General features: G+C 39.6%; 1 protein-coding gene across 6 annotated transcripts in view; it reads left to right on the top strand.

Annotated features, from left to right (window-relative positions):
• Positions 1–22,402, top strand: part of LOC109421347 (uncharacterized) — a 491,813-nt gene that overhangs the window by 349,916 nt on the left and 119,495 nt on the right. For 4 of the 6 annotated variants that reach the window (XM_062849575.1, XM_062849577.1, XM_062849574.1 and 1 more), the window contains one exon: positions 13,885–14,757. The exons of the other annotated variants lie outside the window; for them this stretch is intronic. In XM_062849575.1, coding sequence (XP_062705559.1) covers positions 14,698–14,757 — 60 coding nt within the window. In that variant the 5' untranslated portion in view covers positions 13,885–14,697. The remainder of the gene's footprint in view (positions 1–13,884; positions 14,758–22,402) is intronic. 6 annotated transcript variants of the gene reach the window in all.

The following is a 22,402-nucleotide window of genomic DNA, read 5'->3' on the forward strand; positions in this document are numbered from 1 at the left end:
CGTCTTTACCGCGTTTTCGTATTTTTCTTTGTGTTTTCGTTCGTACTTGGGTGGAACGCTGATGGAAGAGTGAACGGTCGTCGGTCGTCAGTGACAAGCAGGGCGCGGAGGCTGAAACATGCCGCATTTCGTCTTTACCGCGTTTTCGTATTTTTCTTTGTGTTTTCGTTCGTACTTGGGTGGAACGCTGATGGAAGAGTGAACGGTCGTCGGTCGTCAGTGACAAGCAGGGCGCGGAGGCTGAAACATGCCGCATTTCGTCTTTACCGCGTTTTCGTATTTTTCTTTGTGTTTTCGTTCGTACTTGGGTGGAACGCTGATGGAAGAGTGAACGGTCGTCGGTCGTCAGTGACAAGCAGGGCGCGGAGGCTGAAACATGCCGCATTTCGTCTTTACCGCGTTTTCGTATTTTTCTTTGTGTTTTCGTTCGTACTTGGGTGGAACGCTGATGGAAGAGTGAACGGTCGTCGGTCGTCAGTGACAAGCAGGGCGCGGAGGCTGAAACATGCCGCATTTCGTCGTTCCCGCGTTTTTGCATTTTTCTTGTGTTTTCGTTCGTACTTGAGTGGAACGCTGATGGAAGAGTGAACGGTCGTCGGTCGTCAGTGACAAGCAGGGCGCGGAGACTGAAACATGCCGCATTTCGTCGTTCCCGCGTTTTTGCATTTTTCTTGTGTTTTCGTTCGTACTTGAGTGGAACGCTGATGGAAGAGTGAACGGTCGTCGGTCGTCAGTGACAAGCAGGGCGCGGAGGCTGAAACATGCCGCATTTCGTCTCTATCGCGTTTTTGCATTTTTCTTGTATTTTCGTTCGTACTTGAGTGGAACGCTGATGGAAGAGTCAACGGTCGTCGGTCGTCAGTGACAAGCAGGGCGCGGAGGCTGAAACATGCCGCATTTCGTCTTTACCGCGTTTTCGTATTTTTCTTTGTGTTTTCGTTCGTACTTGGGTGGAACGCTGATGGAAGAGTGAACGGTCGACGGTCGTCAGTGACAAGCAGGGCGTGGAGGCTGAAACTTGCCGCATTTCGTCGTTCCCGCGTTTTCGTATTTTTCTTTGTGTTTTTTGTTCGCACTTGTGTAAACGATCGACGATGGCTCGGTGGCAAGAGACCACATTGCCCGCATCGTGGTGCTCGTGTTCGTCGTTATTCCGAGTTCGGAAATGCTAGTATCCAAGAGATTGTTTTTCAGTGCGTCGGGTATTCTCGCTTATGTATTTTTTTCGGATTCTTCGATGGACGATCGGAGAATCAACGAGCGGTGTGAACGAGTGCACATTTAATATGGTTGGACCGTTTGCATGCTGAGACCAAAGCCAAACATAGAAAACCAGCTGGTCAGGATTACCCGGTGAGTTCGTTCCTTATTACTTTTTATATTTGAACATGACATATATGGGGATTTCGGAGGGGTAGCCTAAGGAAGTTAAATGAACTGGTTTCCGGGCAAATGTTCGTGGGGTGGCCAGACTTTGTCACGAGATAACAATTATCATGTTGTTTTCCGAAGGTCTCCAGTGAATTTAGCTTACCCTGCTACAACAAACCATCAGGTAGATCATTCCGTTCCGGTATGACTCTGCAGCCATAGGTAATCCTTGCGCTGATGGTGGGTACACAATCATCATCATCACATGAATTAAATCAGTAAATTTAGAATGAGTAGCTGAGGATGAGGGGACGAATATCCTGATTCAGCTAAAAGTAGGGATGATCTGGAACAACCTGTGAACTATCTGTGGCCCTGTTACTATGCTTGTGATTCTTCCTGATATTTCATTTACGTGTTTTCATCAATAATCCACGAAATGCTCCAGCGAATCAGTTCAAGAGTTGTACCAGGGATTCCTATAGAATTTGTTCCTGGGAGCTGGTCCAGGGCTTCCTCCTATAGTTGTTCATGGGATTCCTCCAGGTTCATCAAAGAGATATTCCTGGGATTCCTTCAAGTGTTGTGTCTATTGGATTCTTTCAGCTATCCATTCTGAAATTCCTTTTGACGAGTTCCTTCTGGGATATCTCTTACAGTTACTCCAGGAATTCCTCCAGAATTCTTCTTGGGATTCCCCCAGAAGTACCTTCTGGTACTCGTCTAGGAGTTCATTCTAAGATTTCTTCAACAGTTCCTCATGGCGTTCCTGGGATTCCTTCTTGAGTTCCTCCTGGGATTCCTCCAGAAATTCCTACTGGGATTCTCAAGGATTTCCTCCTGCAGTTCCTTCTGGGATACATCCTGCGATTCCTTCCAGGGATTTCTTAATGGATTCATCCTGGAATTCCTCCTGGGATATCTCTGGAAGTTACTTCTGGGATTCCTCCTGCAGTTTACCCTGGGATTATTACAAAAGTTCCTCCTGGGATTCCTCCAAAAATTTCTCCTGGGATTCCTTCAGATATTTCTCCTGGGATTCCTCTAGAAGCTCCTCCTGCGATTCCTCCAGAAGTACCTCCTGGGATTCCTCCAGGAGTTTCTCCTGGGATTTCTCCAGGAGTCCCTCCTGGGATTTCTCCAGGAGCCCCTCCTGGGATTTCTCCAGGAGTCCCTCCTGAGTCTCCTAGAGGAGTTCCTTCTGGAATTCCTCCTGGAGTTCCGCCTAGAGTTCCTCCTGGGATTCCTCCTGAAGTTTCTCCTCGGATTCCTCCAGGACTTTTTAATGGGATTCTTCTAGAAGTTCTTGCTGGGATTCCTCAATGAGTTCCTCCTAGTATTTCTCCTGGAGTTCCTGAGATTCCTCCTGAAGTTCCTCCAGGAGTTTTTCCTTGGATTTTTCTAGAAGTTCCTCAACGAATTTCCAATATGTGTCATGCACTTTTCATAGAAGTGGTCACTTGTGGCCCCGAAGGGTTATTAGAGCTGCCCTAAGAGTGGTAATTGTCCTCCAAACAACATCCGGTGATCATAATTTGACTTTTTTGCAACATATAAATGTCCTTACTTTCAGCTAAGCATAAGGACTGTTCAATTTATAAAACGGACAACTTGCTTGTGCGATATCTTTTTTATTTTTCAATAAAATCATTATCAGTTTTTTGCATAACTTTCTATAGCTATTCTCAAATGTAGGAAAAACACAACATTAGGCAAAATGTTCTTCATTGTCTAACTGAAGCGGTTTTCGTAAAACATCAATAAAAACCCATTTCTCGAAATTCGACATAACCTTCCACATACTAAACATACATATTTTCATGAAGTTTTTAATGTATTGGAATCTTATACTATTCTACTAAAGGTAAAGCTTAACAGTTGGTAAGTAATAACGCACCAAGCAGCCTCCAGCTTGATATAGTAAGTTGCCTTGTTTACAAAGAAATTATTAAAAAATATTTATTTAAGTCCTGTGATGCAATAGTACAACGGCTTCTGCTAAAAATTTGTCCAGAGTAGTAGAATACTGCTTTCTGGATGATACATAAGAAAAATTTACTTTTTTTGCATTCTTCATCAAAAATTGAATCCATAAAGATGGTCATAGTAAAAAAATGCATATTTTTTGCTCCATTGATGCCGATTTTCGACTCTAGCGAATCTTGTTATTATTTATTTTCATCAAAGTTGGTCCTATGTTATTGTACACCTTATTCAATAACAATCGCATGTAAAATTTTATATTTCCAACATCATTGTTATGTAAAATTTGCATTAGGTTGCACTGTTATTTGAAAGAACCTTCAAAGAACGAAACTGTTTTGATTACTGTGCCTGTAATGGCACACAGTATCCAAACCAGCAATGCTATTACGAAGTAGTTTTCTGTATTTGAAACCACATAATTTCTACTTTCGACTGGATGTATAAAAAAATTGTTTATTGAATATGTTCATGTCTTTTTTGCTTTACAATAAAATTTTAATCAAAAAATCGTATCTCACTTGAGACTTTAATATTTCAACAACTAATTTTCCAATTGAGTTTAAACTTCGCCAGAATGTTTATTACACATACTGCTGCAGCATGGCACATACTTTTCTGATGATCAAAACGATACACCATATGTGACCAGTAATTTTGTGTATATTTTCAATTTTCAGCAATCATGAAATTCATCTCATTTAACATCTGGCCGATTTTCTATTAAATAAAACTATTTTTATCCGATTCAAAAATCATTACTACCATGAAAGATGATGTGCTGAACAACGAAACATGGGTGGTTAAATTTGAGCTACGCGTCTTTTTTTATAGCCTTGCAAAGTTGTCCGTTTTATAAATTGAACAGTCCTTAGTCCGTAGGTGAATCAAGCTTTTGTGAGCATTTACTCAGGTTTCCCAACTTTATTCATATGGATTACGATGTTCGAAAAGTAAATGCTCATCCTCTTAGTTTTTTCATACCAACCTGAGCAAATGCTCAAGTAAAAGGATTGACGCGTGCCTTTTAGCAAAGTAAAAGCTTTTACTCACTTTATTCATATTACTTATAGACTATCAGATTCTGATTTGTCGACCGTATTCTATATTTAACTTAATCATTTTATGGCTATATCGGTCTTTTTCTACTTAGAGTATAAGGGAGTAGAGATCAAAGTGGATAATGAAATGATAGATATGATAGTATTCGCTAGGTTGCGTGAAAGTATGAAAATGTATAGAAGGTGAAATTAGGCAAGTATTGTGTATACTGGTGTGGAATTTGCTAATATTTCCGTAAAGGATTGCCCAACATTGAAATACCTACTGAACTCCATTATGCTGCAAAACACGTCTAGCCGGGTCGATGGTCCACTGAAGAAAGAGGCCGAGCTGATGCTCGGCGCGCTCACGTTGGCGGAGCCCATTCTGGTAGTGTGTGTGACTGGGTTAACGTCAATTGACAGTAAACCAAGGGGTGTGTGTTATGGTATGCTCTTTCTGATAATAGGGTATTCCACAACTGGTTGTGCCGCGCACAGTTGAGAGTTACATGAAACCTCCGCATATCTTTCCGATCCTTGCTGATTCACACTTTCTTCCTGAAGTCATTTGTGTTGCAGTGGATTCATTTATCTTCTGCTCATGCCACCCTGTACCGGTCTCCTTTGAACCGAATACCGGTCACTAGCATTCGAATTCTTGCAATATATTTCACGATATACCGTTACTGGGTGTCGCTGAGCGATAGCTATCAACTCTAGTTTTTTTTCTAACCAGAATGGAGAGATGAGTTATCCCGTCTCGATGCTGTTCAAACCTATTGTATGTCACATTTTTATCAGCGATCTTACCAATATATCCTTTTACCAACTTTAATACGGTGAAGTATTCTAAGGTCCTAGTTCAAAGAACCCGCCTCATGTGCTAAAGCTTAAGTTTCTAATTCCCCTAGCAAAACATTTCCACCATCGTGCCCGGATTAGACGACAGTAAATCACAATTGTCGCTAACTGCCGGGTGGGCTGAGGCCGGGCATCTGTTTCGTGTTCCATAAACCTTGTACCGGGTGCCGCTTTCGTGCAATGTTACCGAGCGCATGGTATCCAATGATAAATCGTGTGCCCAATTCTGGTCGGGTTTCAAACAGCAGTGTCACCGACCGACCGACCGACCGACCAGCCAACTGGCCTGTTGAAAGTTCAAGCTCTGACAAGGAACACATGTGGTCCGTCCGCAACTAGATGTTGAAAATTTCACTCGATATGGGAGCTCTCGCCACCTTTATTGCATGTCGGTTGGTACAGCAGCAACAGCGGCGCGCCGGTGGAATGTATCCGAAGGACTTACACTGGTTTGCTCGAGTACATAATATAGCACCAAGTGGTGCTCCTGTCTGTTGACGAACAAGTGGTGGTGCTCAGTGCTCGAAAGAGGATGAAGCTAACTAGAGTCTCTAGTTCGGAGGTATGCTATTGAATTGGAGCGAAAACGCCAGTGCGGTTGTGAAATGGCCGTAGTCTGGCGGCTTCCAGGGATTGAGCAACATGAATGTTCCTGTAAGCATGGAAGCATACGGGTCGTATATGGTATATGTATTACGTCTACATGAATGACATGAAAGATTTATGGTGGGAATGATAACAATTTCGACTAGATTGATTGGGTAAATCCTAGATATGTTCAGAGAGCTGTGTTAGTTTAGGGAAGAAATATTTCACAGAATGCGAATTATGTTCTGTCATGTAAAGCCTTTTCGATCTTGTTCTGAGTTATTTTGTATTGCTTATGTATGTCTGGATGAAACGATATCTTGTTATCATAGTTGAGGAGTATACTTGGCTAATATCATCATTGACGGTGATGCTCAACTGGATGTATGCTCGGATGGATGTATCCTTGATTTCAAATAAAACTAGAAATCAACTGGGAACTCCCTTCCTAGAGAAGAACCTCAAGAAGTGGAAGATTAGTTCAATGGGAAGGACAAGTTGAATGATGGTATGAGGAAAGCTTAAGATGGTTTCAGAGAGGTGTTTGGCAGTGATTGCAGAGCAGTCTAGGAGAAGTTTCAAGAAGTGCGTCTGCAAGGGACGTAAGTATAAGGTTCAAATTTTTAGGAAGATATTAAATTGTGTATTTGTTGTTGTTTACTCAGCAGAACCATGTTCAAAACTACAATGGCACCTATCTCAACTGTTAGAATCTGGGAAGTCAGGAAAATTCTTGAACAGAACAGTCAGCGAAACTAATCACTCGATAGAAAAAAAGTTGCTTAAGATTGTTTTAGAATGACCTCTTACTTACCTTACCGGTCAGGCTAAGGCCGGGGTGGCCTCTGCTGTACATAGTAGCCGCCTCCATTCCACTCGGTCCATGGCTGTTTGTCTCCAGTTCCGCACTCTGCGTAGGGTCCGCAGATCGTCCTCCACTTGGTCGACCCACCTAGCTCGCTGCGCTCCACGTCTTCTTGTACCGGTCGGATGACTCTCGAGAACCATTTTAGTCGGGTTGCTATCCGACATCCTGATGACGTGACCCGCCCACCGTAGCCTCCCGATTTTCGCGGTATGGACGATGGTTGGTTCTCCCAGCAGCTGATGCAGCTCGTGGTTCATTCGCCTTCTCCAAGTCCCGTCTTCCATCTGCACTCCGCCGTAGATGGTACGCAACACCTTCCGTTCGAAAACTCCAAGGGCGCGTTGGTCCTCTGCACGTAGGGTCCATGTTTCGTGCCCATAGAGGACGACCGGTCTAATCAACGTTTTGTAGATGGTTAACTTCGTGTTACGGCGAACTTTATTCGATCGTAGAGTTCTGCGGAGTCCAAAGTAGGCACGATTTCCTGCCACAATGCGCCTCTGAATATCTCTGCTGGTGTCGTTGTCGTCGGTCACCAGTGAGCCCAAGTACACGAATTCTTCAACCGCCTCGATTTCATCACCGTCGATATGAATTCGGGGTGGCGGGCGCCGTGATTCCTCCCTGGAGCCCTTTGCCATCATGTACTTTGTCTTCGACACATTAATGACTAATCCGATTCGCCTGGCTTCACTCTTTAGTCGGATGTACGTTTCCGCCATCGTCTCAAATTTACGAGCAATAATATCAATATCATCGGCGAAACCAAGCAGCTGAACGGACCTCGTAAAAGTCGTTCCCATGACCTCTATTCCTAATATATTGTAGATGCCATAACCTATACACAACGAAGTTCTTGAAGTTAGTCATTAAATGCACCACTGAACTAAATACAATTGTATGGACCTACAAATTATTCATGATACAGATCTCCAAAATCCTTTACCACGCCTTAATCTCCAAACTCCTCTGTATATAGTTCAATTACATTTAGTTACTTTTTTGTCTTTATTATAGAGGCGTTCATTCAGATGACGGGCTTGGTGGTCTAGTGGCTATCGCTTCTGATTCGAATGCAGAAGGTCATGGGTTCAATCCCTGGCCCGTCCCTTTCATCCTACTTTGTATCTTTCTATGCACTTTCTCTCTTTCTTTCTCTTCTATATATACAACTCATGTATATTCATATGTTCATAGCCACGCTAGAACCAGAAACGAACTGCAAAAATTCGTTTCCTTTCCTTCCAACTTCCACAGCACAGTGTATATAACGCCTTCAAGTTATGCAACCAAAGCGAACTGTGCCGCATATCCTTCATAGTAATCACCACACAATCTATCACCTTACGAACATCCATGGTGATTCCCAGATCTCCCATCCTTTCCGTCTAACAAATACCCCAGTCCGTGCTGGTTGTGGGGATGCAGAGGTGCTCTCGGTCTTTAGTAGCAACAACCAGCACACTCTCATTCCTTTCCCTTCCCAACTGACTATAAGGACGTGGCCGGTGCCGTTATTGATCAAAAATGAATGAGCTGCTTAAATTGCACTTCGAAAATAAGTGGAGTGTCCCAGCCCTTATTCATATGGATCTCAGTGCAATTGGTATCAGCTCAGATCAATCACGGAGGAGCAACCAATGACATGTATAGTCAGATTTGATCGTTTTGATCGTTGATCGTTTATTGTAGAGGCGTTCATTCAGACGCAATTTCACCTCTTAGTTACTTTAATGGGCGTTGTTTATTATGATATCTTCTAATAAATTTCAGCTATCTGGAGATTCTAATGCTTAACGTCAATGTAATAGAACAGCAATTCCATGAAAAAAGAATAGACTCGAAAATAAAAGTGCTCCGACATTGCTTAAATCTTTACCGAAAATTATAAGACTATTTTTTTTGGTAAAAAACTACATCTCTCATTTTTTATTTCAAACCGTCATAACTTTTAAAGCAAAAGACTGATTTGCAATCTTTTTTCAAGAATCATAAGATTATTAGTTCTAGTTCTTATTAGTATTAGTTCTTAAGTTCGTATGAAATGACCATGCGCGTCCATCACTATAAAATAGCCATTTATTTTATTTATTATTTATTTATTTTTATAAACATTCAGCCATGGGTTTCTGGATGAACTTCAGTCAGTAAAAAAATACCAGCGAATTCGCCTGCTGAAGAATGATGATTCTCCATGAATTCCTTCAAAAGTTCCTTCTGAACCTAGTTCTCAAATCCTCAATAAATTTCTTATGATGTTCTTACGGAAGTTTTTTCGCAGATTCTTGCTAGAGTTATCTCTTAAATTCATTCAGCACAAGTAACACACTTATCACAGAAGAGATACGGCGGCGCAGGTTTTTGTTACGCATAAGTCACAGGGACTTATTGAAGAGAACGTGCCTCTGGAGCTGACCTACTAAAGCCCCAGTGACTTACTTCTAGCAAATAAGTTTTTATTTTCAAGAATTGAGCCTCAGTAACTTCTGTGCAACAAAAACCTGTACGGCCTTGACTCTTCTTTAGCAAGTGTGTTACTTGTACCTCCAGGAGTGCCTTCAGTGATTGATCCAGCAGTTTCTTCTGGTGTTCGTTCAGGAATTAGTTCTAGAAATCCTCAAGAAGTTTCTTCTTGGATTCGTCAAGAAGTTCTAAGATTTTTTTTAAGAATTTCTTCAGTAGTTTCTTCTAGTAATTCTATAAAAGTTTCTTTTGAAGGATTGTTTTAAAAGATTTCTTTCTGAGATTCCTCAAGGAGTTTCTTAGAGCCTTTCTTGGATTCCTCCAGAAGTTCCTTCGAGGATTTCCTTCAGGAAATCCTTTACGGATTCCTCCTGGAGTTATTTTTGGGATTCCTCTAAGATTTTCCAAGATTGACCAGGAGTTGCTTATGGGATTAATCCAAGAGTTCCTTCACAGACTCTTCCTTCTGGAAATTTCAACCGTGGTTTCTTTCAGCATTCCTCCAGAAGTTCCTTCCGGAGTTCACTTCTTCCTTCTAGGATTTCTTCAAGAATATTTCAAGGGGTTTCTTCTGAGCTGCTGGAGAAATTCCAGAAAACTTCAACGCCATTTTTATGGGGATTCAATTGATCTTTCCATTCCATTTTTATGGGGATTCAATTTTCTTTTCCAGTAGTTTTTTTTCTGAAATTCCTGGAAAGGTTCCATCTGGCATGCATCCGGGAGTATGTACCATGAATCCTTCAGTAATTATTTTTGTGACCGCTCCAGCCATTCCTTCCGAGATTTCTATGAAGGTTCCTTAAGGGAATGGGGTTTCTTGAGGAATGTCTTCAGAAGTATTTTTTCCGGGATTCACAGAAGGAATTTCTGGAAGAATGTAATCCCCGAAGGAGCTTTTGAAGGAAACCCAGAATTAAAGTTCAGAGGGATTTATACAAAACTGCTGGAGAAATTCCATAAAAAATGGTGGGGGGTGGAGGAGAAACAGGGTGAAATTTCTGAAGAAAGTATGGGAGAAATGAAGGAATTCTATCTGGAGTTCCTGGAAGAATACCGTTAAGAGCTAATGGAAAAATCTTGGCTGAATCCAGGAAAGATCTCCTGGATCAATTTCAGAATGTACTCTTGGAGACATCTCAGAAGGAATTTCTTGATAAATCCCAGAATCCAGGAAGGACTTCCTGGAAGACTCCCGAAATAAATTCCTGGAGAAATCTCAAAATTTTTGAATGGAGAAATCTCAGAAGAAACAACTTGAAATATCGTAGAAGATTCTTTAAAAAATCCTAAACTGAATTCTGGAATCAACTTCTGGAGAAATACTATAATAAATAACGGTTGAAATTTACAGAAGAAGGAATCCTTGGAGGGATTCTTGGACAAATCCCAGAACCAACTCCATACCTGAACCTTGGAACCTTGAACCTTGGAATCCCAGAAGGAACTCCATGAGGTATCCGTAACGGATATCCTGGGGGAATCTTCGAAGAAGCGGAGGAATCCAAGAAAAACTGCAAGAAACTCCTTGAGGAAAATGAACAAAAAAACTTTTCAAGAATTCCTAGAAGGAACTGCTGAAAGAATTCTCAAAAAAAGGAAATCCTTAACAGAACTTCTTGACGAATCCATAAAAGTGACTTTTTGAGGATTCCCAGAATTAATTCTTGGAAGAACAACAGAAGAAAATACTATAATAATTTCAGTTGAAACTCCTAGTAGTCCCTCGAGGAAACTTCCGGAGAAATCTGAGACAGAACTCTTAGATCAATCTCTGAAGGCAGTCCTGGAGGAATTTCAGAAGGAGCTCCTGTATAAATCTCAAAAAATAAACTATAATGATAATAGACATGCGTGATGCCTGAAGTTCATAGGCACAATATGTGTTGAAAAATGGACAAATTGAGTGGAAAAATTGCAAAAGAAACCCACGTAGTTCTGGTGAGATTTGTACCCACGTCTCCCCAAGTTCGCTAGACAGGGCGCGTTAACCAACTCCGCCACAGAACAAGTAACAATTCTGTGAAGTAGAAAGCCAACCTGAATCCAACGCCCACCTCACCCCACGTTCTTTCCTCGCAATTCACCATCTCCTTCGGTCCTTGGATGTCCACTTCTAACTCTCTGAGCGTGCCTACGAACAACAGTGAGAGCATGTTATTTTTAGTGTCGAGACTGTTGCCTATCCACAGCACGTGCTCATCCTCAACTTGCGAATGAGACCATCAGTGTGTGTCGGGCGTTCGACTCGGTTGCATGTCCTTCGCACGACTGCTATTGCGATAGAGACACCGTTGCTCTATTTCAACACGAATGTTGTTGTTTTTCGGATAACCAACCGAAATAGTATGTTAGACATACGTAATGCCTGAAGTTCATGGCCATGGGGTGAGGTGGGCGTTGGATTCAGGTTGGCTTTCTACTTCATAGAATTACTTGTTCTGTGGCGGAGTTGGTTAACGCACCCTGTCTAGCGAACTTGGGGAGACGTGGGTTCAAATCCCACCAGAACTACGTGGATTTTTTCGCAATTTTTCCACTCAATTTGTCCATTTTTCAACACATATTGTGCCTATGAACTTCAGGCATTACGTATGTCTAACATACCATTTCAGTTGGTTATCCGAAATACGACAACATTCGTGTTATAATGATAATAATAATAATCTTTTTTTAAGTGATTGAGACGCATGGTCAATGGCCATGGTCATTCCATACGTATATAAGCACAAAATATGAAATTTTCTAAAAAAGAAAACAAAAACAACTTGAAGAACATTTCTATTTTTTTTTATTTGTTTTATATAAAAATATTTAAACTTTTGTTTGAAAAAATAGTGAAGATATTACAGTTTACTAATTTTGTTTCGCGGTATTCTTCTTCTAAAATTTGTCTACTCATCACGAAAAAATATGCTAATTTGTCTATTGGTTCAACGGTTACGACGATTTGAAAAAAATAAAATAAAATATGAGAAGCGTAAGTCATATATTTTAAACAGTCGCAAAATGATGTCTTTTAACTTTAAAAACACATCAATTATAATTAGTAACTACTAAAAAAATCATGCTGAATAATGAAAAAACAAAACTAAATACCTACGTATCCCCACAGACAAACAGATGTAACACTTTGAACGTGTTTAAATAGGACTAGATTAAAATCACGGAAATTTATTCGCCCAATGCTAAAAACACTGAGTTTCACCGACCATAAACAAGGTGGCAGTAGAGGGCAAAAGTAAAACTCGATCAAAAACGATGCGAGTGCCACGAATGGCACTTCACCTAAAATTTGTATCAGCCTAAAGAAAAATAAAATTTCAAATGAGATGATGGTTTATTACCATCCTACAAACCATGAATGTGTTGAATTGTGTCTCTTATAACCTTAATTGTTTTCGAGCCATTTTATTGAAGTATGTGGCCAAAATTTCATTTTGTTCTCTGTATGATTTTTTTATTAAGCAGTCATCCCTAATAAGACTTCGTAAAACATGAGGAAAAATCAAAAGAATTAATTTGTTTTTTCTTTTTGAGAGCTGCATAAATACTTCACACCATTATTCAAGCCCACAATTACACTATACCAGTAGTGGCATGATGATGAATCATCGAACCTTCGCCATGGTACAGCTCGTGGCTCAATATAAAGCCAACGGCGATGGTCCCTTATGACCTGTTTTCTCGATGTAATTCCATCGTCCAAAATGTAACCAACATGGACGGAATGCTTTCCCACTTAAGCCAACCAAAGACCACTACTCTAGAATGGCAAACCACCTACGAGAACGACGACGACTACGGGGAAGTATTCCCATCGTCAGGCTATCATCCCTGTCCATCCGCACACTCGATCCCAAAACACCAGCAGCGTCAGCCAACCAGCAGCGGTGCGGTCAGACTTTGTACCTTACTATTACCTATTGCAGTCGGCCAAATCTATTCGGTTGTTGGCCGTCGCGTCGTAAGTGTGCTAGCTGGCGCAACAACGAACATAGAACAGAACGGCTACATTATCCCACGGTCAGCTCCCCAGGAGCACATAAGGTAATGCGCTGGCTTTACGGTGTCGACCATGCTTGGTCCAGTGAACGATTTTCAGCAATAGGGGTATGTGATAAGAGATTTTTTTGTGTGGAAACAACTACACTTGGGTGCCTTTTCGGGTGAATGTATGGCAATTCCACATGTCAAAATCTCAACACCACAAACCTTAAGAACCGAAGGAGCTCCTTTGGCCAGAGAAGCTGTCATCAACTACGTCAGACTTCTCCTTTAAAATTCTACAGAGTTTATGAGAAGAATTCTTCTCGGAGATGTTTTAATAAATAATCATATATGAACTACATCAGAAGTTTTCTCCACGAATTTCACCAGAATTTACTGCTAAAAATTCAATGTAAAACCAGAAAAAAATACACTACCGTACTCTAAATGTATCTAGCATAGTTCTATGCGAATGGCCGTGAATTTCTAGAATAACTAGAATGAACAATCTCGTATACCCTTACTGTGCAATAGGGATATCGTCTCCTCATCAGCTGCTGCACAGTACTGCGCTCATTCCGGAAGCCAATCACACGACCCAGGGACCTCCGCACCACGCCAATCGTTTGCGTCCGACCGACCGACCGACCCGTCCAAACACCGCACAGATTTTAACCGACATTAGTTCCCAATTGCCATTTTCCTGTTTTCTTCCAGTTGCTGCAGCCTCAGAAACAGCAGTCAGTAATGGTTCCAGCAGTACCGTTGAGGCCCTCCTCGCCATCCTCACATGTTGAAGTTGTTGAAGAGTATACGTGTAGTGTGTTCACAAGGGAATAGAGCTAGTGGATGCTGCATGCCGACCCTAGCCAGCGTGCGAAGCGCTGATGCTGTGAAGTGTTTGGTGATGTTGTTTATTGAATACATATAGTGGTTGAAACCAGAAGCAGTGGCAGAAGCCTTCCGTACCGGCAGGCAGCCGCAAAGGCAGCAGTCGTCAGCCTCATCCGCAGAGTCATCAGAAAGAAGTGTGGGAAAATAAGTTCAGTGAAAAGTGAAATCAAATTTCCACTGCCTGCTCTGCCGCGCCGAGAGGAATAGTGACCGGCAAGAGATGGAATCAGTTGGAAGCTAGAATCTTAAGCCCCGGAGCAATAGCAATACATAGTTTGTGTGCTTGTTTGTTTTTATGTTCTTTTTTCCTGGTTTCATCGACCATGGTTTGGTTTTTCACGATGTGCTGATTTTCAATAGGAAAGAAGTGAATTGAGCTCATTGGGAGACGTGATTGAGTGGAGGTGAAATGGCTTTCCCAGCCAGTTGCGGGCAATGTACGGATTGCGGCGATCGGCGGATTCGCTTCGACTGTAGTGTTTGTTATCTTTGATTTAGCAAAGTGTAGAGAGCAAAAAGTGTTCAATCAGTTGTCCCTCTATTCGCTCTGTTGTGTCAACGAGCAAAAGAAGTTGCTAACATATCGGTGGTAAGCAGTAGAACGACGGAAGCATACCAAGCACAACGTAGGAAACTATGTTGGCCTTACATCACATGACACCGGGAGAAGTGTCGCAAATAACGAATTTGCACACGGTGAGTATATTGGAGACAATTGAATTGAATGAAATTGATAAATAATATGAAAGCTTCGCTGTTAGAGGGAAACGAGCGGTTAGCGACGTCAGCCTATTAGTGTCTCGTAATCCTCGGAGTGTGGGTTCGATTCCTGCTCCAGTTGGGGAAAACTTTTCAAACGAAAAATTATCCACTGGACCACTGGATGTTATATATGTGTTGTCCGTTGTCGAATGTTAGTAATGTTCAGTCTGTGGAGGCCGCAAGGTCGAAGACGGTGTTATTGTCTTTTATTTAGAACATGCGCAGCTACTAGGGGAACCATCCTTTAGATGGCTGATCCAATTCCAACCAAAATCAAATACGAATGCAGTCCAAATCAAATCTCCATCCATCTGGAATCCTATCTATATCGATAAACAATACGTTAACAGATTGCTCCTGGAATACTTCCGGAAAATCCTCAAAGATTTTTTCTCAAAATCCTCAATATACTTTCCAAGAATCCCACCAAGGGTTTCCCGAGGAGTTTCTCCAGGAAGTTCTTCGGAAATTCCTCCCGAAATTCATCCAAGAATATCCCTGGGATATTTTCAGATATTTCTTTGGAGATTTATTCAAGAGTACTTTCTGAGATTTCTACAGGGATTCTTTCAGAAATTCCTGTTTGCCCAAGCAACACACATGTTATAATAGAGTTACGACAGCGCAAGTTTTGGTTGTATAGAAGTTTTTTTTCGTAATTCAAACATTTTGTTGAAATAACGTAAAATAAACTTCTATACAACCAAAACTTGCGCTGTCGTAACTTTTATATAACATGTGTGTTGCTTGGGTGGATTACTACTGAAATTCCTTCAAGATTTTTTTATAAAAATATCTCCAGAGACTTCGTCTGAATTTTAGAGATTTCTTCAGGAAAATCATCAAGGGATTTCTTCAAAGTTCTTCGCTGGATTTTTTCAGAAAATCTGCTGAAATACTCGAATTTTTTCGCAAATTCAAGTAATTCTCAAGTAATTCTTTGAAAAATTCCTTCATGCAGGAATTCCTTTAATGATTTAGAAATTGCTCTTGCGCATCCGTCAAAAATATCTCCGGGGATTGCTTCAGAGATTACTTCAGATAACCCTTCAGTGATTTTTTTTCACAAATTCTTCCACAAAAGCAAAATTCTTAAAAGAGTGAAAATGGAATTTCTTTAAAAATTCCTGTAAATATGTTTGAAGAAATCCCTTAAAAACAACTCCTGGGGCCTGTAGCATAATGAAAATTTTACTAATAATATAAGTCTTGTAGCTTGTAACTTATAATTTTCTGTTGCATAAAAATACTACAAGTACAAGTTACAAGTCCAATACTACAAGTCGGATAGACTAATATTATTAGTAGAATTTACAAGTGTATGGTGCATAAACAAACTACAAGTATAAAATATTAGCTATAACTTGTACTTTTGATTACAAGTCTCAAAGGTCTTGTAAAATAGTTTACAAGTTAAATTTAAAGTATTGCAGAAGTCATATTTAGTTTTGAAAATATCGATTTACGATTTTGATGAACTCAAAAGATATTATGTATCTAACATGTCAACCTTAATTCCAGTTTTCGACGATTAAATTTGGAAGTATGTATTCGAAACTCATTGAAGAGAAAATTGCGTTGATGTACACTTTGTATCCAAAATATAATTTCTGCTGAGTCTCTCAAGTTCTCCAAATTTTCTACAATACCCATCTTTGATTGGAGGTTCTTGGTAAAGTTACGGTTATTATGGTCACTGCATAAGCACAGGTAAAGTTGCAGATGCGAAATAAATTTGAATCAATTGCTTGTATTGCGCATCATTAAGCTAATCAAGAGCTACAATATACATACACTAACTCGAATCGAGTTGCGACATATAAAAGTAGGTAAAAGCTCAATTTTTGCATCCCAGATCACTTGGGATTTTAACAAGAAGCATAATACATGTTGCTAAATCTTTATGCATTGTTTTTCAACCATTACTATTAAATCTTTGGGACATTTTACTAAAAATCTAGGTACTTGCAGTGCCATACTTTGTAAAAAAATATTTCGTCAGAGCGGCCGAAAATTATCCAAACAGCATATGCTTTTCTTCATCTATCGTATAAAGAATGCAAAACTTCGGAATAAATGAAGCTATTTCCGGATGTTACGCGGAAAATGCAGAATATAAACAAACATCAACTGCCATTTCAAATTAATAGTGAACTGTCGGATGAATTTTGACAGGTAAATGAACCAAAACAACTTGTATTTTCATGGTCACTAATATTACAAGTGCTAATAATATTAGTGGAAAATTGAGCCTTTATGCAACACAAATTTTTAGCACTTGTAATATTAGTACTTGTAACTTGTAACTTGTAGCTAATATGATTAGCCCGATTATGCTACAGGGCCCTGGTGATGCTTTTGAAGAATCCTGGAAGATGTTCTTCAAAATTTTCTGGACAATAAATCCATAAGAAGATTTTGAAGTTAACTCTGGAGCATTTCCTCAATGAATAACTGGGAAAATACCTGTAAAAACTCCTGAAGATACCCCTTAGAAAAAAAAAACCAGATTAATCCACCTAGTGATAAAAGTGCCTTTCTCGTCGAATATGTACTCATGATCTTTACGTCGATCTGAAAACACTTATACGCTTAATACAATTCATGTAATATTTGACCTCCTTATGAACCAAATTGTGCACAGTAATTACCCGGGTAGAGCTTAATGGCAAAAGAATGGCAAATTTTACCATTAAAACAGAATGTTTGAATGGCAAAATGTGTTATTTGTTTGTTTGAAATAAGAGTTAAAATAACAAAAATAATAACAAAATTTTGGTAGCAGAAAAACTTAAAAATAACTTATTTTGCCATTGTAATAACAAAGTAATGGTAAAGCATGCGGATTAAATTAAAGAACGAAATAAGTTATTATTGAGATATTGATAACAAAATAAGACCCAAATTAACTGTTATCGGTGAATAACAAAATATGACATTCTTGAGTTATAGATAACAGAATAAGAACAAATTTAGCTGTTTATGTGGCGATCAAAATAATGGTAGGTTTAGTTGTTCAAATTCAATTTTAAAATACAGGTATTCTTCGATATAACGTACAAAAAAAATTTCTCCTTGTACGTTATATCGAAGTGTACGTTATATCGAAGCAGAGAAAAATTAAATATTTTTTATGCTAGTATTGATGTATTCGACGTGAAATTAACCCCAATTAATGATTTCAGTGAAATTCACAAAACCAATAATGAAAAACATGAGTTTTCATGAAAAACTCATTTCGTTTTTTGTGCTTCGATATAACGTACATTTTGCTTCGATATAACGTACACTAAATTTTTCCCCAAATTGCGCTTATTTTGGGTAAAAAGACTAATGCTGCAACAAAACATTGATTTGAGTGATTTCGTAATTTGTCTGAAAGTTATTCCTGGAAAAAAATATTTTTTTTCAATGTTGTACGTTATATCGAAGCAAAATGTACGTTATATCGAATTCGCTATATCGAGGGTACGCTATATCGAGGGTACGTTATATCGAAGAATACCTGTAATGGTAGATTCAGAAGAAAGGTAAAATAAGCTATTTCTTTTTTTTTTTCTTCAATAAAATTTATGTTCATCAATCAATGTAAAAACAGTTTTATTTTGTGGAAATTAAAAACTCAAAACGGAACGAACTTAAAAATCAAATTCACTTTGATGAACGTAGCCACCGTTGCCCCGCGATCTACCCTGGCTTCTCCTATCAAGGAACGTTTGCGCAGCGGAGGGTTGTTTGCGATAACATTCGCGATATGCTTATTAACCATTTTGGATTTCTCCATCGCAATCTCTACGGGGTGCTATAATAGTCAATGGTATATTAAGAGTAAAATATGTTATGGTGCCTAATGTTTATAAATAATTTCTCACAATATCAAAATAATGGCAAATTTAGCTAGGAATGTAAATGATGGTATTGTTTTGATATTATATACAATTCATTAAACAAGGTGCTGAATTGCAAGTTTTACCATGATAGTAATTTTTGTTATTGATGTGGTATTTAGCATTATTCATGAATAACATATCAATGACAAGATTTGCTATGATTTTATATTTTGCTATCGATTTGCCATTTTAAGTTTTTCATAATAACAGAAGAATGGCAAAACGAGATATGATGGCAAAACCAGTTATTATTTTGTCCTTTGTTTGCCATTAGCCTCTACCCGGGTATAGACGCAAAAGTTGATGCGATCAAATTAGAATTTTCCCATAACACGTTGATCCATCCTACTTTATATTAACACCACAGGAATTTGAAATGGTGTGGTTTGGTGTGTGTTTGACTATTTCTTCACTTTTAATCTTATCCAACGTTTACCAGGCTATCAAAAAAGCCACGATTTGATTTAAGGCTAGCATTGGTTTTGTTCACTTTCATAATTCCACTACATATTTGATGTGCCGCGTGCATGGGTTTAGTACAATTTTACATTTGATCATTTCCGGCGGACATCTTCATCTGGAACCGACTCCATGACACTACTGGTTGTCCCAAATATTGCCTATGTCTATTTTCTTGTCAACTGGTTATCAGGCAGCCTAAAAAAGCCGCGAATTGATGTGTTCCATGGGCAGCATCCATTAAGTATGTCACGTTGAAATTGGGAATTTTCGAAGTTCCCCCACCCCTCTACATACGTAGGGAGCATCCATTAAGTACGTCACGCTAAAATTGGGATTTCTTGACCCCCCTCCCCCCTACGTACGGGTTTTTCCTATAGATTCTACATTGCTTGTCACACTTTAACAAACCTCCCCCTCCTAGGACCGTGACGTACTTAATGGATGGCCTCATGCATTATTTTGGTTTACTTCTATAGTTTGCCATTTCCGGCGGGGCACTCGTTGCCTGTTCTTCAACACTACCGGTTCTCTCAAATGTACTTTTTGCTGACATAATTAGGTTATTGAAAAAGCCGCGATTTGATGTTTCGCATTCATAGGTTCGGATCACTTTTATATTTTACCACTAATAACGAGACACCCAAAATCGGTTCCCGGACAGGACCTGTTTTCCTAAATTTGGTCTGCGACTATTTTCTTGCTAACCGTTCATAAGGTTATCGAAAAAGCCGCTGTTTGATGTATCGCATGCGTAGGTTTGGTTCTTTTTTTGTCTGTATTAACGAGATTTTTAGCCCTAGGCTAGTTCATCTCGGGACCCACGCTTTACTTCCCTTCCGAAGGAAGAACTCATATTTTGCGAGTTTGTCGGGAGTTGGATTCGATCCCAGGTCCTCGGCGTGATAGTCAAGTGTTCTAACCAGCACACCAGATCCGCTCTCTTTTATATTGGGCCACTTTCGTCGGGACCTCCCGGAACCGGTTCCAGAACACTACCGGTTTAAATATGATTTGATATCGTTTTCCTGCTAACCGTTCATCAGGTTACCGAAAATGCCGCTGTTTGATGTGTCGCATGAATGAGTTATGTTCAATTTTATATTTGGCCAATTCCGGCGGGACACCCACAACCGGTTCCGGAACACTACCTGTTCTGATATGGTCTGAGACTATTTTCCTACTTACCGTTCATCAGATGATCGAAAATGCCGTGGTTTGATGTGTCGCATGCATGAGTTTGATGTATTTTCATGTCTAGCCCCTTCCAAGGGTACCGGTCTGGAACACCAAAATGGCCTTAACTCCGGAACGGCTGAACCGATCTGAACCATTTTCAATAGGAAACAATGAGGCTATATGCCGCGTCGAATGAAGCGTCGGTCATTAAAATCGGTTGAGGTTTACTGCCAAAAAGTGATGTGAATTTTTTGTACACACACACATGCACACACACAGACATCACCTCAATTCGTCGAGCTGAGTTGATTGGTGTATGTGACTCGACCCTCCGGACCTACTATCAAAAAGTCATTTTTGGAGTGAACATATAGCCTTTCCAGTACACTTAGTGTACGAGAAAGGCAAAAACATGAGAAACGCGTAAAGGATTTTTTTGCACTAATCTATTAAAAATGTCTGCAGAAATTCCAGCAGCAGTATCATAAAAAGGTACTGATTGAACGCATCAATAAACCCCTTAATATGTTTTCGAGGATTTTCTGAATGAATCCATGGAAAAACTCCTAGACAGAGTTTAAAATTTTCATTTTCAATGAGTGAAATTCAACGTGAATTGTGAAGATTTTCAACTGAGGGATCAAAATAATATTCATTTTGGTGAATGAATTTTTTCACCTATTCATTCATTTTTCTGACAATTTTCAATGAGAAATAAAACTGGACCGTAACTCCCGATTATACTTCCAAATACCTTAAAACTGGTGTGTAGTAGTTAATTAGAATATTATTTATGTTCTCTACTTGTCCATTAAGTCGGATTGTGCGTCTGTTAACAGAAATTGGACATTTTACTACGTGCGAAAAAATATTCGTGACAGAGAATTGAATAAAAAACCCTTATTAATCCACCTAGCGGTGATGGTGCCTTTCTCGTGCCATAAAATATTCTTTCAACAAAACACAAGTGACAAATTAAGTCCATGGTATGGGAGCAAAGATCATAATTATTGGGTTTCTCATTATTGTTTAGACTTCTGTGATAATTTGAAAATCCACTGTATTTTTATTTCCAAGCGATATTTTGCATCAATCAAACTTAATTTGATTACCAGTTGTGCAACCGATGACCCTCTCACGAACTCGAGCAAAGTTGTGAACGTGAGCCGCTGCGAAGTCGTGTGCGAAATTCAACTGTGATAATAATGAATTCGGGCCGAGTCTAAATGGGTGCAAATGTCGCAATATTAAATAAGTTTCTCTCTGAACGATGACATGCATTATCAGGAATCGATCAGTGCAATAATAATTGTTAATTTTGTTCTCATAACAGCGCCAGAGCCGGAAAAGTAACTGTGTATGTACATTTGACACAGCGGTGAGGCTGCTCTTGTAGTACACAAATCTGCACTCTTAAAAAATTAGGAATTTACACATGACGTAAACCATCAACATACGTAAATATTTCATGACTGAATGGCAAATTTGACTCAATTTTACATCCATCATGTAAGTTCGAGTTGGTTGCACAAGATGTCAACAATTCTATCTGACCAGATAGGTAGAAACAGTTTTACATTTATTGTTTGTTTCACAACTCGGAGATACAGTCGAGAGGTATTCTTCATTACACCAACAAAGTTAGCCATGAAAATGTTTGACAATTCACAGGTCATTTTGACAGATCACACACATGCACGAAAAAGACGGATAACATGGACTTATCCACCGATGAACCAAATTCATCGCGGTCCGAGAATTTTGACACTAGAGCGGGGCCGTTCCAATCAGAATTTAACGATTCTGATTGGGAATGGCCCCGCTCTAGTGTCAAAATTCTCGGTCCGCGATGAATTCGGTTCATCGGTGGATAAGTCCATATTCTACTTTATCGATCTTGTTGTTGTCCTTTTCATGCACATGTTACATCTGTCAAAATGACCTGAGATTTGTCAGTCATTTTGAGGTTAGGTGCGTTGGTGTAATGAAGAATAGCACGTGCCTCTCTATCAGCAGATCAGATTTCAAGTCCGGTTTGTTTTTTTTACATA

This window comes from Aedes albopictus, chromosome 2 (genome assembly GCF_035046485.1).
Source record: "Aedes albopictus strain Foshan chromosome 2, AalbF5, whole genome shotgun sequence".
Classification (NCBI taxonomy): Eukaryota; Metazoa; Arthropoda; class Insecta; order Diptera; family Culicidae; genus Aedes; species Aedes albopictus.